Below are 14,493 nucleotides of genomic sequence, written 5' to 3'. Positions count from 1 at the left end.
AGTGAAGCTTCAGAGCAAGCTGAGAAATCTGTACAAGTCACTGTTGTTTACAGCTGGGATTTTCCTAAACTGTGCACTAGCAATGGGAACACTAGGTCTGTGGGTGTTAAGGGGATTATGCAAGTTTCCAGGGAAACAGATTCCTGTCAGTGGTGTGCAGTTAGCTCTTCATACACCATTTAATTTTTCTAATGTGTTTTACAGACAGATATATTGCATAGAAAATGCACATGGACAGCTGGTACGAGACCTAGACTTTAATCCCAATAAACAGTACTACTTGGCTAGCTGTGGAGATGACTGCAAGGTGAAATTCTGGGACACCAGAAATGTCACTGAACCAGTGAAGACACTAGAGGAGCATTCCCACTGGTAGAACAAATTATCTGCATGCTGTTTTGCGGGTGGATGGCTTATGTAATTTATTCAGCTAATTATTTTACTGTTTAGGAACAATGCAAGCTAACTATGTTTATGCTGTTGTGAATAATCATTTTTCTGCACAGAGGAAGGTTTTCAACATGTGAATGTTCCTTGTGTGCTTGTAAATTAAGAATTGAGACAATGTTAGAATAATTGGCAAGAAACTGTTGTTACCTTGTTGGGAGATCAGGTGCACCTTTGAGAAGCTCAGCACAGAACTAGGCTTGTAGGGGATGGCTGGGACACAGGTGTGCCTTCCCAAACTAAGCCTGATCTGCTGCACCTGATGTGCAGAAGAGCAGCTGCCCATCTATCCTTGTGTTGTTGAATGAATGGTTGAAATGCTCAGTAATTCAGCCTTGCTTTTTTCATGCACTTCACAGCTCTTAAGCCAGAATATGCGAGGGAGTCATTTTATTCTCTGAGGTGATATTTAGAGCCTGTATCTACCACTCTGGCCTGTGGCTGGAGCAAGGAGAGAATCTTGTCTGACATTTGCAGATGTCAGTGGTTAAGAAAATGAGTGGTTCATATTTTGTAAAATTTGGGTTGGAATAATTCTTGCAGAATAAATCTGAACCCCAAAGCTACTTTGAGCAGAATGAAGACATGAATTACAGAAGCAGCACTTACACTTTTTTCTAGAAGATGAAAAGAATAAGAAGAACTCAGAAGACATTTGGTATTAACTTGACATGTAAAATGTAAAAATTGAAAAGAAATATAATCCTACTTTTGTTTTAGGATCTATTTTAAACTTTTCTGTAGGAATGTTGTGAGATTTTTAACAGGTTATTTCTGATCCATTTTTTGCTTTGGGGAAATTTTTATATTTAGAACTTAAACATTTATCTGACTTACTAAACAATGAATTGATATGTACCCTGAAGGAATTATATGACTGAATGGTGTGTTTTGTTATTTGGATTCTTTTCTTCAAAACTTATTTGTGGGATTTTAAGGACATGTCATAGAAAGCATAGATGACATGGGGCCTTAAAAGCCACATGAAGATGGCAAAATCAGTCTTTGGAATGAGGCATGTCACTTTTGTGCGTACTTACAATGTTTAAGTGAAAGATCAATTTTCAGTGCTGTTTTAAAAAAAGTCATTTAATATTGATGCACTACCTGCCGAGAATAGCCTCTTGTTCTTTCTGATTTCATTTTTTAGGGTCTGGAATGTCAGATACAATCATTCTCATGATCAGCTGATCCTTACAGGAAGCAGTGATAGCAGAGTTATCCTGTCTAATATGGTATCAATTTCTTCTGAACCATTTGGGCATATGGTAGATGATGATGAGCTAAGTGACCAAGAGGACCAGCATCAAGAAGAGAAGTATGAAGTTTCCTGAGTTTTATGCAGATGCTTATAGATTATCTTTTCATTTTAATGGTTAAAATACTGTTCTTTTTGCTGACTAGGATTATTGTATACGGGCCTTTCAGGTAAGCTGGTCTAATTCCTGCTTTATTGTTCTTCAGTCAACAGTCTTGGGTGGAATACACTCCTTAAATCTGGTTGGCACAGTCACTGCATGTTCACTGGTAGGAAGGGGATAGTGATGCTGAGGACCAGTCCTCAAGTCCACTGGATCAGTTAAAAGATCCGCTTTAAGGAAGTTCTGGATAAAGTCAAGCACATAAAATCTGAGTTAAGTGAGAGTTGAAAAATTCACTTTTTGCGTTTTCTGTGTATGTTTTCTAACCTTTGGGAAACGTGACCAGCCTAATGGTAAGCTTCTGCACAGGTGTAAGAAAGGAAGTACAAATACATTATTTTTTGTATTTTTATCTCTTAATATTGCTGACTGCTCTAGAAACCAATAACTCATCAGACCTACTTCAAGCAAAACAGGAGTTCGGTTTTGACACTCTTGGAAGAGAATAATGCATGTTATTGCAAGCACTTGTAAACACCATCCTCTTGGGTGTGTGACGAATCACATATTTTGCATGTGAATTTTGGAGGGATGAGGTTTTTAGTAATGAGTTGACTGAAATACTGAATGTTTGCTTTCAACTTTTATATCATGCCATACATGATGCTTGCTTTCCTCTCTGTATTTCCTAATATATAAATATATTCATAAAGGAGTTGTGTAGATCTAGTGTGGGCTTTCTAATTTTGCAACTTGCTGAAGATCACCATGTAAGCTAAAGCGCTTTCTTTACAAAGTGAAGATCATGATACTGAAACCCATGTAAAATATTTTGAGACCAGTAGGCTTTAGTCTATATTTTTCTATTCTTTGAATCTGTGAATATCCACGTTCTGCCTGTCTATATTGAGCAGTTGCTTTGTTATGTCTGTTAATTTATTTTAACATGCAAAACCGTCTGCACTGAAATAGGCAAATTACCTCCTGAAATATTTTTTTAAATGAAGAATAGTCAGAAGGGGTGAGGAACAAGGAAATTACAAAAAAGATCCACCAGTTGCTCAGCAATGTTTGCTAGATGTTTCAGTTAAGATTCTAAATATAATTTAGGTTACTCCTCTAGTTGCAAGAGCAACCTTACAAATGCACCATTTTTTTAGTAAAGGTGTAGTTTTGCTCCAAATAGTTTTGACAGCTTGACTGTCAAAAAGGACTTGGAAACTATTTTTTTATGTATATTAAATAAGGAAGCTATCCCATGTATAGAAATAGTTAATTTTAAACATACAAGATGTCTCTAGAAGCAATAGGTGGTGGAAAAGCAAGGAATATCAAAATAAGTACCTAGGAAGTTGCTTGCACCAATAGCACATACTTTCTAGAATGTAACTAAACTTCAGCATTTTAAATATTGTTGTTGTAATAATGTACCTTTTGGTTCCTTACCTTTGGCTGGAGGTTGTTATTTATTCTGTTCTGGATGGAAGATAAATAGCATTAATGAAAGTGACACAGACTACATTTTTTTATATGTGGACGTGTATTAATATAAATAACATCACAAGTATGTATTGTTCTGACAGATGTTGTGTAGTAGGTTAATTGGAGTTCTGAATTTCTGTTGACTGTAGACCGTGTAGGTTGCCTCATTGAAATAAAGTGATTGTTTCTAGAAAACTAATTTTTGAAACCAAGACTATGCAAAGCAATACAACAAATATAACATACCTTTTCCTTTGGCTTGGGTATGGATGTAAACCACATCATGAATGACTTTTACCGTAGTGATGCAGAGGCCTTGACTGTTCCCAGAGGCTACAAGAGTATCAGTACTGTGTTACGCTTTTTAACTACATTTTTTTGAGCTGCTAATCTGTCTGTGGGAAAGCACGCTAGCTTTTGTAATGTTAGCTTGGTACTGTGAGTAGTTTTGTTTTGTTGTTTTATTTTGGTTTGTTATTTTTCCCCTCTCATTGTTATGAGTTGAGCTGGAAGGATGTTTGCAAGGTGCTCACCAGCCATCAATGGCTGCCCTATGTCTGTTTAGTTCTGAGCACGCTAATGAATCTGGGCTTAATAGCTGTTGGGAATACTTCTTGTTAGTCACCCACCAGGGACAAACGTTTTAGGCTTTAGTAGCCCCCTGGTACTACACCCCTTTAGTACTTTCCTCCTGGAGACATCTTTGAAGAGTCTGCTGCACCATTCCGTGGGTACTGTCTCTTCTGTAAAACAGAAGTTTTTATTGTATGGTTTGGTGGGGTGGCGGAGGGTGTGTTTTTGATTAGTTATGTTCTAGACTTTCAAGAAAGTGTTATATTCTCATGGGGGTCATTTTTGTGGGGTGGCAAAAGGGGGTTTATTTTTGGAGAACATCTATTTTGCTATTAAATTGCACAAAAACCTTGAAAACGAAATAAGATTTTTTTGGGGGTATATCTTGAAACATACCAGAAAAACCAAGTGTCTGTACAACTAGTATCTCCAGCCAGTCACCTGCAGACTGAGTGACCAAATCTCTCTCAAGAGAAGTTTAATATGTAAATGGAAAGAAGGAAAATGGCTCTTTCCTCATGGGCTACCTATTTTTCATGTTCTGAATAAAATAACTTGTAAAAATACTCTTTAAATTAAATATAAAAAAGAGGAATATATATCAGTTGTGTTGTCAAAGTTGTTTTTTTCTACTTAGCAAGAATCCTCATATTTTAAAAATGTTGACTTGTAATACTATTCTACACTTCTAAGACTTCTGAGATCTTTAAGGCTCATGTCAATTTTTAATATATTTTGGAGTATACTTTCTAATTTTTATTGTATTTCTTGGCTGGAGACAAAAGCAAGTAATAGGTTAGTTTAACCCTTCATTGTTCAACCATGTAGAACTATGCATGAGTCTATTCCCACCCACCATTTAGTCTTGCCAGATTTTCTGTAGTAACTGGCTACTTTTTAAGATGCAGAACTAAAAAAATAATTATTTAGAGATAACCTCCCCCCCTGCCCCCCCAGAAAAGAATACAGGTTCACTGAGTAATGAATAGATAACAAACCAAAAGCTGCTGTTTTCTGTTCTTACTCTAAGGAATTACTCTTTGAGGTTTTTCCTTTGGGTTTTTGTTCATGTATGTTTTGACATCTTCGTACTTTATATGCTCCCATCTGGGAGACCAGAACACACTTGCATAAGCAATATAACTAGGACTATTGCATGAGGATCTGTCTCTTGTCCCAGTCAAGTGACCTTCAGTTCCTCTTAACTGCTGATTCAGATCAGAGCAACTAGTTTGACGTTTCTTTCCTGCTTTTGAACCACTGTTGTTGTTGTTTCTCTCATAAATCATAAAAATAAGAGCAGCTTCCCTGTATCATATCAAAGGTCTCCCTAGCCTATATTGCATCTCTGATATTGGCCAAGAGGAAAGATTATAAAAACAGCAGAAGGAGATGATACTTCCCCTGGGTATGCTTCTAGTCCCTGACTATTTGCAGCTCAGGAACCTTTAATGCCTTCTGAATCATCTTTGCAGACTTCCGATTCTTCTTTTTAGTATTGTCTTTTGCCATCAGCCATACTCCTGCGTTTCTCTCTTCTCACACACGGTGTTTTTGTTTGTTCCAAAACATGCTAGCTGTGCAGGCACTGCCTTTGAAATGTGTCAAGGAGAAAGATGCCAACCGCATTTGTTTTCTTGCGCTGAATAAGGAAAGGCTTCAGTGCTTCCTGTCTGGGAAGCTCAAAACTTCTAAAGTAGGTAGTCAAAAAACAGGATTGAGCTCTCCACAGAGAAGAGGTACGGGCATGTGGCCAGAAGAAAGCTATGGTGTATGCTCGTCAACTCCCTAGTCTGGGTAATTGAATGAACAACTGAAACATGGAAAAAAATTACCTGAGGAATGGGGAATGAAATGCTCTTCTCCTAGCTTAACTAATAGCACCTGGATCCAGAGGTCTGCCTCTCTAAAAACAAAGGAAAATAGAACAGATGAGGTGAGTATTTGGGGTGCATTTAGCTTTTGTCCCCAAAACAAAGCTCATGTGCCTGGATAAGAACATAAGGAGTGCCTTTCGATGCCTCGGTTTTGTTTAAACTTTGAAAATGTGGGCGTTTTCCATGTCTGTGGATGGAACTGGTTAAGGCAGGCTTCTCCTTGGCCTCTTTCTTTAATGGCTTTGCACTTCCTTCCTGCAACACTGAACTTGCCTTAGTTCCAGAGCTCCTGTGGGTGTCTGTCGGTTTCCTTTTGGATATCTGCAAAAGGCTGAAAACTGTCTTTCTCCAAAGGGTGATGGTGACTATCTTATATCCTTTCTTCATTCTTTGGTCATCAAAAATCCTGAGGTAGTGAGTGAGTCTATATTAACCTAGTCTGACAGTTGTTTTAATTCTTCATTGCTCTTTTTAACAATGAACAAAACCTACTAGGTTCTTGCAGTGTAGAACTACCATCTTTACGCACCAGTCAGGATTCCTTTAGTTATTGCAATATATTTAATTGCCTTATAAGTTTGAAATTTAAGCTCTCTAGATCTCTGCTTGGTATGCTGATGATATGCAGCATGAGAAGACCATTTGCTATTTTAGGAGCACCAACAGCAAGGTACATGCTGCATGTACAGCAGAGTTTTCATTCCTCGTGACTTCTGTGGCCAGAACTTCATGAGAAGCCTAAACTGATAACGGAAGACTTGGTTTTTAAGAGAAAAAGCCTTTTCTGTATCTATACCAATGAAAAGATCCATACATATAATAGTATTTTGAGCTTATACATAAGTCCTGAGAAGGAACCCATCCTTAACTTTGATGTTGCAGAATGAGCAGACCTTAGCTCTCTCTGCAGTTTACAGGCTTAAGATGTCTGCTGTGTTTTCACTGGAGAACTGATTATTAAGTTCTCCCTTATGCTACGTGTTTTGGCAGTATGTTCTAAATTTATCCTTGTCTTTGTTATCTGTTGAAGATTGTACCAGAAATTCACATAGAAAATAGATTTTTCAGTAGTTTTCCCGAAGTCTTGTTCTCATCTTTTTCGCTGTAGATGTTAGCCACGCTGTCCTTTGTACAAACAGAACAAGATCTAACACAAGCCCTTCTCACCATTTTGCATTTAAAGCTGAGACACGTAAAGGATTGGTCCTTCCAGTATGGAATATCTCATTGAGATAGTGAAGTTTTTAGTGAGATTTTTAAGTGCAGGAATATCTTCAGCATTCAGAATGGATCAGAGAGAAAATGGTGGCTGGCCTCTCTGTAGAAAGAGATTTCCTTCAAAATTCCATCTAAAGGAGGTGGTGATTTTTACTTTTTTGTCATAGAAATGTGGTTTGGAGCCTTTTGAATGGTAAATCATATAATTTCACGATAATACATATGAACGGTGTGATCTAGCGTGTAACAGCTTTTGTACATGCATTTGTGTCTTCAGGAGAGTGAATTGTCAATACTGATAATTTTGGAAAGCATTTGCCAAACATTCATAAGGTAGGCTTTCAGGGTATTTTCACAGAGCTGCTGATAGTGTTGATTTTAAGGATATTTTGATTGTGGAATTTATGCCTTAGCAAATCCTACAATTTCTAGATTTCTCTATGGAATCAACCAAGACAATTAATTAAAACAGCTTAAATTGTTTCTATGTTGGGTAGTGCTGATTGGTATACAGGACTGACTTTGTTGGATGTGTAAGAAGCTGGGCCAGATCTAATGCAGCAGCACTTTCCAGTTCCGTGACTGTTTTGGTTTGAAAACGTGTAGGGTTTTTTCTATGCTATTTCTTTCTTTACCCTCATCAGTGGATATACCCTCCTTAATTTATCTTGCTTATTAGGACAGCTGTGAAACCTGTTACATTAAAATATGCATTTCCTGGGTTTAAAGATGGCATTTTACTCTAGAAGCAGTTCAGAAGGCTGTTTTTGGTAAAAAAAAAAGTTTGTAACGCTTACAGTAGTATGAATGGACAATTATTATATATAAAAATTGTGTTCCAGTATAAACATCCTTTAATACTGTTTTCCTTAGGAGGCTGAAGAAGGAAGTATTGTGTTGTTTAAGCTTTCCAGAAACAAACAATTACAGTTGCTAATTTTTTTTTTTCTGTAGTTAAAGGAAAAGGGCATCCACTGGGCTTATTCTGGAGTCCAGTGGCATGCTTTTCAGGATTCATTTTGGACACTGTGGTACATGTTAATGCTCTGTTGAATCACAACTACTTCATAGTAATTTTTAGATTAAAGAGGATTTAATTTTGACTGTGATAAGCAGTTAAAGATTTTGGTGACTCTGGAAAACATTTTATTGAACATTGTGATGACAAAACAGAATTGCAAGCACTGCAAACTTAAGTGGTTGTTAGCATGAAAAGTAATTGGAAATAGCTCTCTACATGAAAACAATCATCCAAGTAAAATAAAAGCTCTTTTCCTTTCATAAGAGAATTTGGTAGGGGTCGTGCTGTGTGGATAAGACTACAAAGAGAAAGCAGTACAGTTTCAGTGCTGTGTGACACAGGTCTTAGATTTATGCAGGATGTAGGCAGAGAGTACACATTTCTTACTATGAGTTCCGGAGGACATAAGTTTGATGCCTCGTCAGTTGATGCAATGCAATAACATATATAAGAAGAAAAAAGGGTATTTCAGTCTGGCCAGAAAGTTTTTAAATAGTACAGGCAAATGAGAAAGGTCCTTTAGTTTCTAAGGGGCAGGGAGATATAGGAAAAAGGAATAAAATAGCTTATGGTAGCCAGGCATAGGAAGTGATTACCAAGTGTCAGTGTGTCACATACAGTCTAGTCAGACTGCTTTATCAAGGGATCAATAGACCAAACACCTGTGGTACACTAAACTGACAATACCTTAGCAACTACATTTTTACACCCATAACCTGCAGCTTTTGTGTAAAAACAGAAATCTCTTGTGTTTTGGCAACAACCTGGATTATACGTATTAAAGTAGTATAGAAGAAAGCTTGCTTCATATCCACCCCTACAGAGGTACTCTTCCTGTTTCTGAATTTCTCTAACTGGCAAAGAATTTAAGGTCCTGAACTCTCCTCCCTGTTTCAAAACCTGCCAAAGATCTGCTGACTATCCCAGTATCCAGTCCACTCTGATTGCTCTCTTCTAATCATTGCTACATTATGAATAGAGTATTAGAAAAAAATACCCTTGCCACTGCTCTGACATGTTAGGCCCTGAAATTACCAACTGTATGTTAAGGAGAAATAAAGTTGTAGCAACTGATAAAAACAGAAGGATAATTAAAATATCTAAATAGACAAAAACATCTTAAGTTAAATACAAGTTGTTCTGGATTACCAAAAAAAGCATTTACATGGGCAAAATGCAGACAAATCTGAGATGTTTTCTTGGAGGTCTCTTAGCGTGATGTAAGGTGATCTGTCTCCAAGAGATACCTGTTATGTGGGGTGGAATTTTTTCCTCACAACCTTGCTGCTTCTGGTTTTTTAATTATTTTGATCAGTCTTTCACATGCATGAAATAAAATCTGCTCGTTATTCCACTAGCAGAATCCTTCTGGGCTTGTTACCCATTACATAATTTAAAGGCTAATCTGTTTGCATTCATAGTGTTTATAAAGGATGCTCATGGACAATTTCTTTTGGATCGTCTGTATTGTTCCTGAGATACATATTGAGATTTTTTTTCCATCCTGATTATCTTACATACTATTTAGCTCTTTTAAACCCAAGTGTTCACTTCAATAAGGATTTTCTCAGATTCTCAGTAACTGTCTAAAGGCTGTGCCATCCTTATATACGAGGGGTCTGTACATAAACAGCATAGATCTATGATAATATTAAAACAAAAAACCTCACTGAAAACTCAGCTCATGTGGCCTGAACAACTACATGGAATTACATGCGTTCTTTTTCTGGGAAGGTACAAAATTGCTTTCATACCCAAGAAGAAATTCAGTGTATTGTATAGACATTAATAAAAGACAGTTAAAAGCTGTAGTTACAAATGGAAAAGCTGAACAGAAGTTCGTCTACAGCCTTCTTCCCTGAACACTCATTCCCTTGTGACTTCTGTAAATTTAAATTAGATGAACTGTGTTATTTAAATGAAACACTAAAACAACTTTGCATACAGAAAATAGTATGATCTAGATGCTTATTTGTCCTTTTTTATCCAATCTTTGGTTAATGGAGACTCCTGGTTAACTGAAAGTCAGTCGTGTCACCTGACAGCCATGTGCACTGTGCATTACTCCCTTGCTTATCTGGAGAGACATCTAAAACCTTCAGAATAATGGAGTTGTGGGTAAGTGTGTGAGCACCACATGAAGCACATTGTTGTCTGGGGACATGACCAACTTTCACTGAACCAGTCCTGTCAGTTAAAAGGAAGTTAGAAGAATGCATTACAGCAGATAAGGTGTCTGTGTGTGTGTGTTTATTAGCTCTCTGCTGTTAGGTGGTTTGTATGAAAGGATCTGTTCTGGAGAACTGCAAAACAATCCTGCTCTTTGAATTAACCAGGGGCTGTGTGTTGTTTGCCCTATGACCCTTTTTTTGTTAGTTGACCTGAAATGTAGCATAAGTGATAAAAGTCCTTGAAACTAAATATCTGAAGCTATTCTGCAGTATCAGACTGCTTTTGGTGTATTCATTAAATTCAATTGAATTTTAATTGCGATGTTAGATGCACAGCTGGTTTAGGCTGGCTAGGTGGAGCAGTGATATCCTGCAAGCAATTCAAAGGAGATACCATATACTCTTTGTGGACATGGAGAAGCGCTCTTTCAGAGAGCAGTGGTAAAGGGCAAAGACAGCAAATGGCATCATTTCACTTCTGTAGTAGCAGCATCTGTTTAAATAATTGCATGTAATTCACAAGGCTCTTTGGTTTTTCTTTCTGTTGAGAGGGTTGCAGCTGTAATTCAAGGCTGTTTCTGGGAGATGGGGATGCTTCTGAAAGGCTATCAGACAGAGGTGATCCTCTGTGGTTAAAGGAGCTCTAAGGTCATCCTCTGAAAACGTACCTACCCTGTAGCCTCAGAATAATATGCTGTGTTGTTGCTCTGAGAGGAGAGACTGGCTCTGTGAGTCGAGGGAAGAAGGGCTGTTCTCACAACACTCTTGGGTGGTTTGTATTTCAGAGAATTACCAGAACTGTTCTTAAATATTTACAATGCAAAAGAAAAATCTATCTGTCTCTCATGATATAGGTGACCAGGAGCTTGGGTGCTGCAGTGAGAGGTGAGGCATGCAACAGTAGATGAGAATTCGGTGGTGGTGTAACTCTAGGAGTGGGAGACAAAAATTAAGGTGCTCAGAGTGGTGCCTTCATCTCCCTTCCATTACTCTGTAAAGAATGAGGAATCAGGGTGGCAGTACAGGAGAGACTGTGATGTTAAGGACTGCAGCTTCTTACCTATCTACACATTTCTTGTAAGATTATATACTATTTTAAGAATTCAGTTAACAACAAAAGGGGAAGGGATAGAGTGTTGCGAGAAAAAATGTTAATAAAAATGTGCATTTAAGTGCATTCAGATCATAACCTGTAGTTCAACTTGCCTGAGAGTGAGAGATGCTTAGTGTAGGTTATGAAAGACTTGGAAATGTGTTGAAGTTGAGAAGAGGATCTTTGTCCCTGCCTATAGGGTCATTAACATCGACTTGACTCTGCTGTGTTATCTAAAACAAAGGTACATGCAGACATCTGGTATAAAATATTTCCTTAGAGCCTGCTACTACATTCTTATACTTTAAATGGAAGGTTGTGTAGATATTAGTGACATTTAATATTGCCTTTTAAATCAAGTGTGATCACAGATCCTTACTATTTTCTTTTTTTTTTTCAATTTTAGGATTAAAGAGCCCCTTCAGGACAGTGTAATAGCAACCTATGAAGAACATGAAGATAGCGTTTATGCAGTTGAATGGTCCTCAGCAGATCCATGGCTATTTGCCTCTTTAAGTTACGATGGGAGGCTTGTTATTAACAGGGTTCCCAGAGCTCTTAAATATCACATACTGTTATAATTTTTTGGATTATGGTGAAGTTATTATCTTTATGTACACAATTGGTAGCTATTGTTTAGGGTTTTTTTCAGGATCTATTTTTATTAAGTATAAATGTTAAAATTTTGTTAAGAATATTTGTGCTAATAAAGACACTTAAATTGTCTTTCGTATTTGCTTTGGAAAATTATGATGCATTTTCTGAAGGCTATGCTAGTTAGATTTTTTTGAGGAGCTAATCACTTTGGGAATTATAAACCTTCTGGACATATTGGGTGCTTCCTGTATGATTGCTTTATTACATCAGCTTTATGCAAATATAGTGTGTTACAGAGGTATTATTATGCTGATATAAAATTGGGACAATGCAGGGTGCATGTAGCAGAAATGGTCTACTTGTTTACAAGAACAATATTTTATCCTTGTTATAAGTGGTCTTCTGAACCCTTTCTGCTAACTATTCTAGTCACTCTTCAGTTCAGAATTACCTTAAAAGGTTTTCTTAATTCAGTCTAGTATTTTAAAAATTTTTTGCTCCTGTTTTGCATATTCTAAGAAGAAATGTTAATTGTGAGGATGAAACCTTCAAAATGTGTTTTTTCATTTAAGCCTTACAGCAGTTTCATCAAAGTACCATCCTGTAATTCACAAGCTAAATGCAATTTTGGGCTATGTGTAGCTATTGGAAACACTGTTAGTCTTTACTGAAATGTCTTATGTAGACGTGTAATCTATTATTCCATACTTACAGAATTTAGTTGCACTGTAGTGTATTTTAAGGGACTCTGGATCTATGCCATAGTTAACCTCAAAAGTCTCTTTAATATTTGTAAGTCTCTTTCTTATCCTTTTGGCTCTGCTATTCTGCACTACGCTGCTGTGATGTAGCAGGCTTTCAACTAAGCACACAATATCCTTTGCTGTTGCACTCCCTGGCCCTGTGTATTGGTGACTGTCTTGTTACAAATGCAGAGAACAGGGAGATGCTGCCCTGTAGGAGAATGCACAGAAAACTTTAAAGGAAGATGAAAGGCACGGTGAAACATACCTGTATGTTCTGAACCCCCCTCTTCCCCTTGCATAGCTTGCACTAAGATGAAAATTGTGGTGTTCTGCTTGTTCTTTGTGTACTCAGACTAACCTCACCAGTAATTATTCCCTGTTGACTTTTCATCACTATTATTTCCTATTAGCTTCAGAACCTGGGCATGTGCAACAGAGTTGGTTGTGTTTAGCATTGTGTAAGACCACTCTGAAGAAATGGCAATGAACGTGGAATGAAAAGATCAATATTAGTCTCTTCCTGTGATTCCTCCTGTTGCTATGGCAACTGTTGGTGTTAGTGTTGAGGGACAGCCTGCTGCTCACCTCTGCTAGTCCTTACCCACTCTTGGATGGAAACATGTGATTTGTTGTGTATACACAGCTGCTTCTGTGAGAACATGCTTTGAGAGTGTGACTGGCTGCTACAGGCCAAAACGTCCAGAAAAAAGAGTTGAAGTCTGTTTCTGTTTTTCTTAAGGAGGTTGTTTGGAAGAATTCATAGGAGTGAAGTAATCCAATTAAATCATCCGAACTATTGTTTGTATTTGTGCTACAACACTGCCTGTCTGCTCCAGAAGGAATGCTTCATTGGAAATTCTGATGCTCTGATTTTGTGTTAATATTTTAAAATCGTGCTATTTCAAATTGTCTCAATCCATAAGTAGATATGAGCTATTCATCTGTATACTGTGAAAAAAATTTACATTTCCAAATCAGTAGTGCTTCAGTTGTCTGAATATCAAAATCCTTGGTTGGGCTGCAGCTTTATATATGGAGCCTTCCATCTTCAGACACCTCCCACTCCCAAAAAACCCACCAACAAACCCTGCAGTATATCTTTAGCATGCACCAGAACTCTTTGAAACTTTCTTCACATTAGTAATAAAGATCTCATTAAACTTTATTGTCCATTAATGCATATGACTTGCAGTGTAAAGGTGATGGGAAATTATGTAACAGTGTGTGGGATATGCTTTGATTTTAACATGTAATAAATGCAGGGCAGATTTCAGACTAAATTTTATGTGGTTGTATTTCCTTTAATACTGTAAGCTTATACAAGGAGGAAAGCTCTGTAAACAAATAGTATCAAGAAGTGTTTTCTTTTGTTTTAGTTGTATTATATGTGTGTGTCACTCAACAGGGAAGAAAAGGGATGAACACGGGGAAGAAAGGGAGTAGCAGGTCAAATCTGAATGAAACACCATACAATAGGATCAAGAGAGCAGGAAGGGTCAAGTTTTAATCATTTTCAGCTGTCTTAAAGCAGGATCTGAGCTACATGTACAGCACTGGCAGCAATATGGAAATGACCCTCAGAAAGGGAAGACTTTTGACAAGGTTTCATCCCAGGCTGTTAGAGAAGACAAGCTGCTGTAGGATAAGAGGAAGGGTTCAAAGATGGCTAAATAACTGATTAAATGATAGGAAATAGGAAGCAGGAATAAATCATCACATTACACGGCAAAGAGAAATGACCAATAAAGTTGGCGAGGCTCTGTGTCTAAGCCTATGCTTCAGAGTATACTCATGACTTTTTTGGAAGAAGGCCTGCATGCAAATATGTCAGTGCTTGCAGATACTGTTCAGAGTAGTAAAGATAGCTGAAGAATTATGGAAGGACCTTACCTCACAGAGTGGCTGGA

At 37.5% G+C, this 14,493-nt stretch overlaps 1 protein-coding gene across 1 annotated transcript; it reads left to right on the top strand.

Moving 5' to 3' along the window:
* Positions 1-204: 204 nt before the first annotated feature.
* Positions 205-11,984, top strand: LOC104499268 (protein TSSC1; the record flags this gene model as incomplete). The annotated part of the gene is made up of 3 exons (XM_010142752.1): positions 205-372; positions 1,598-1,765; positions 11,650-11,984. Coding segments are annotated over 3 exons (511 nt in total), but the record flags the coding sequence as incomplete, so codon positions are not given.
* Between the last annotated feature and the right edge of the window lie 2,509 nt (positions 11,985-14,493).

Source organism: Buceros rhinoceros, unplaced genomic scaffold (genome assembly GCF_000710305.1).
Source record: "Buceros rhinoceros silvestris isolate BGI_N320 unplaced genomic scaffold, ASM71030v1 scaffold9179, whole genome shotgun sequence".
NCBI classification, from domain to species: Eukaryota; Metazoa; Chordata; class Aves; order Bucerotiformes; family Bucerotidae; genus Buceros; species Buceros rhinoceros.
The sequence above is the reverse complement of the archived record's forward strand: the minus strand, read 5'-3'. Positions and strand labels throughout refer to the sequence as shown.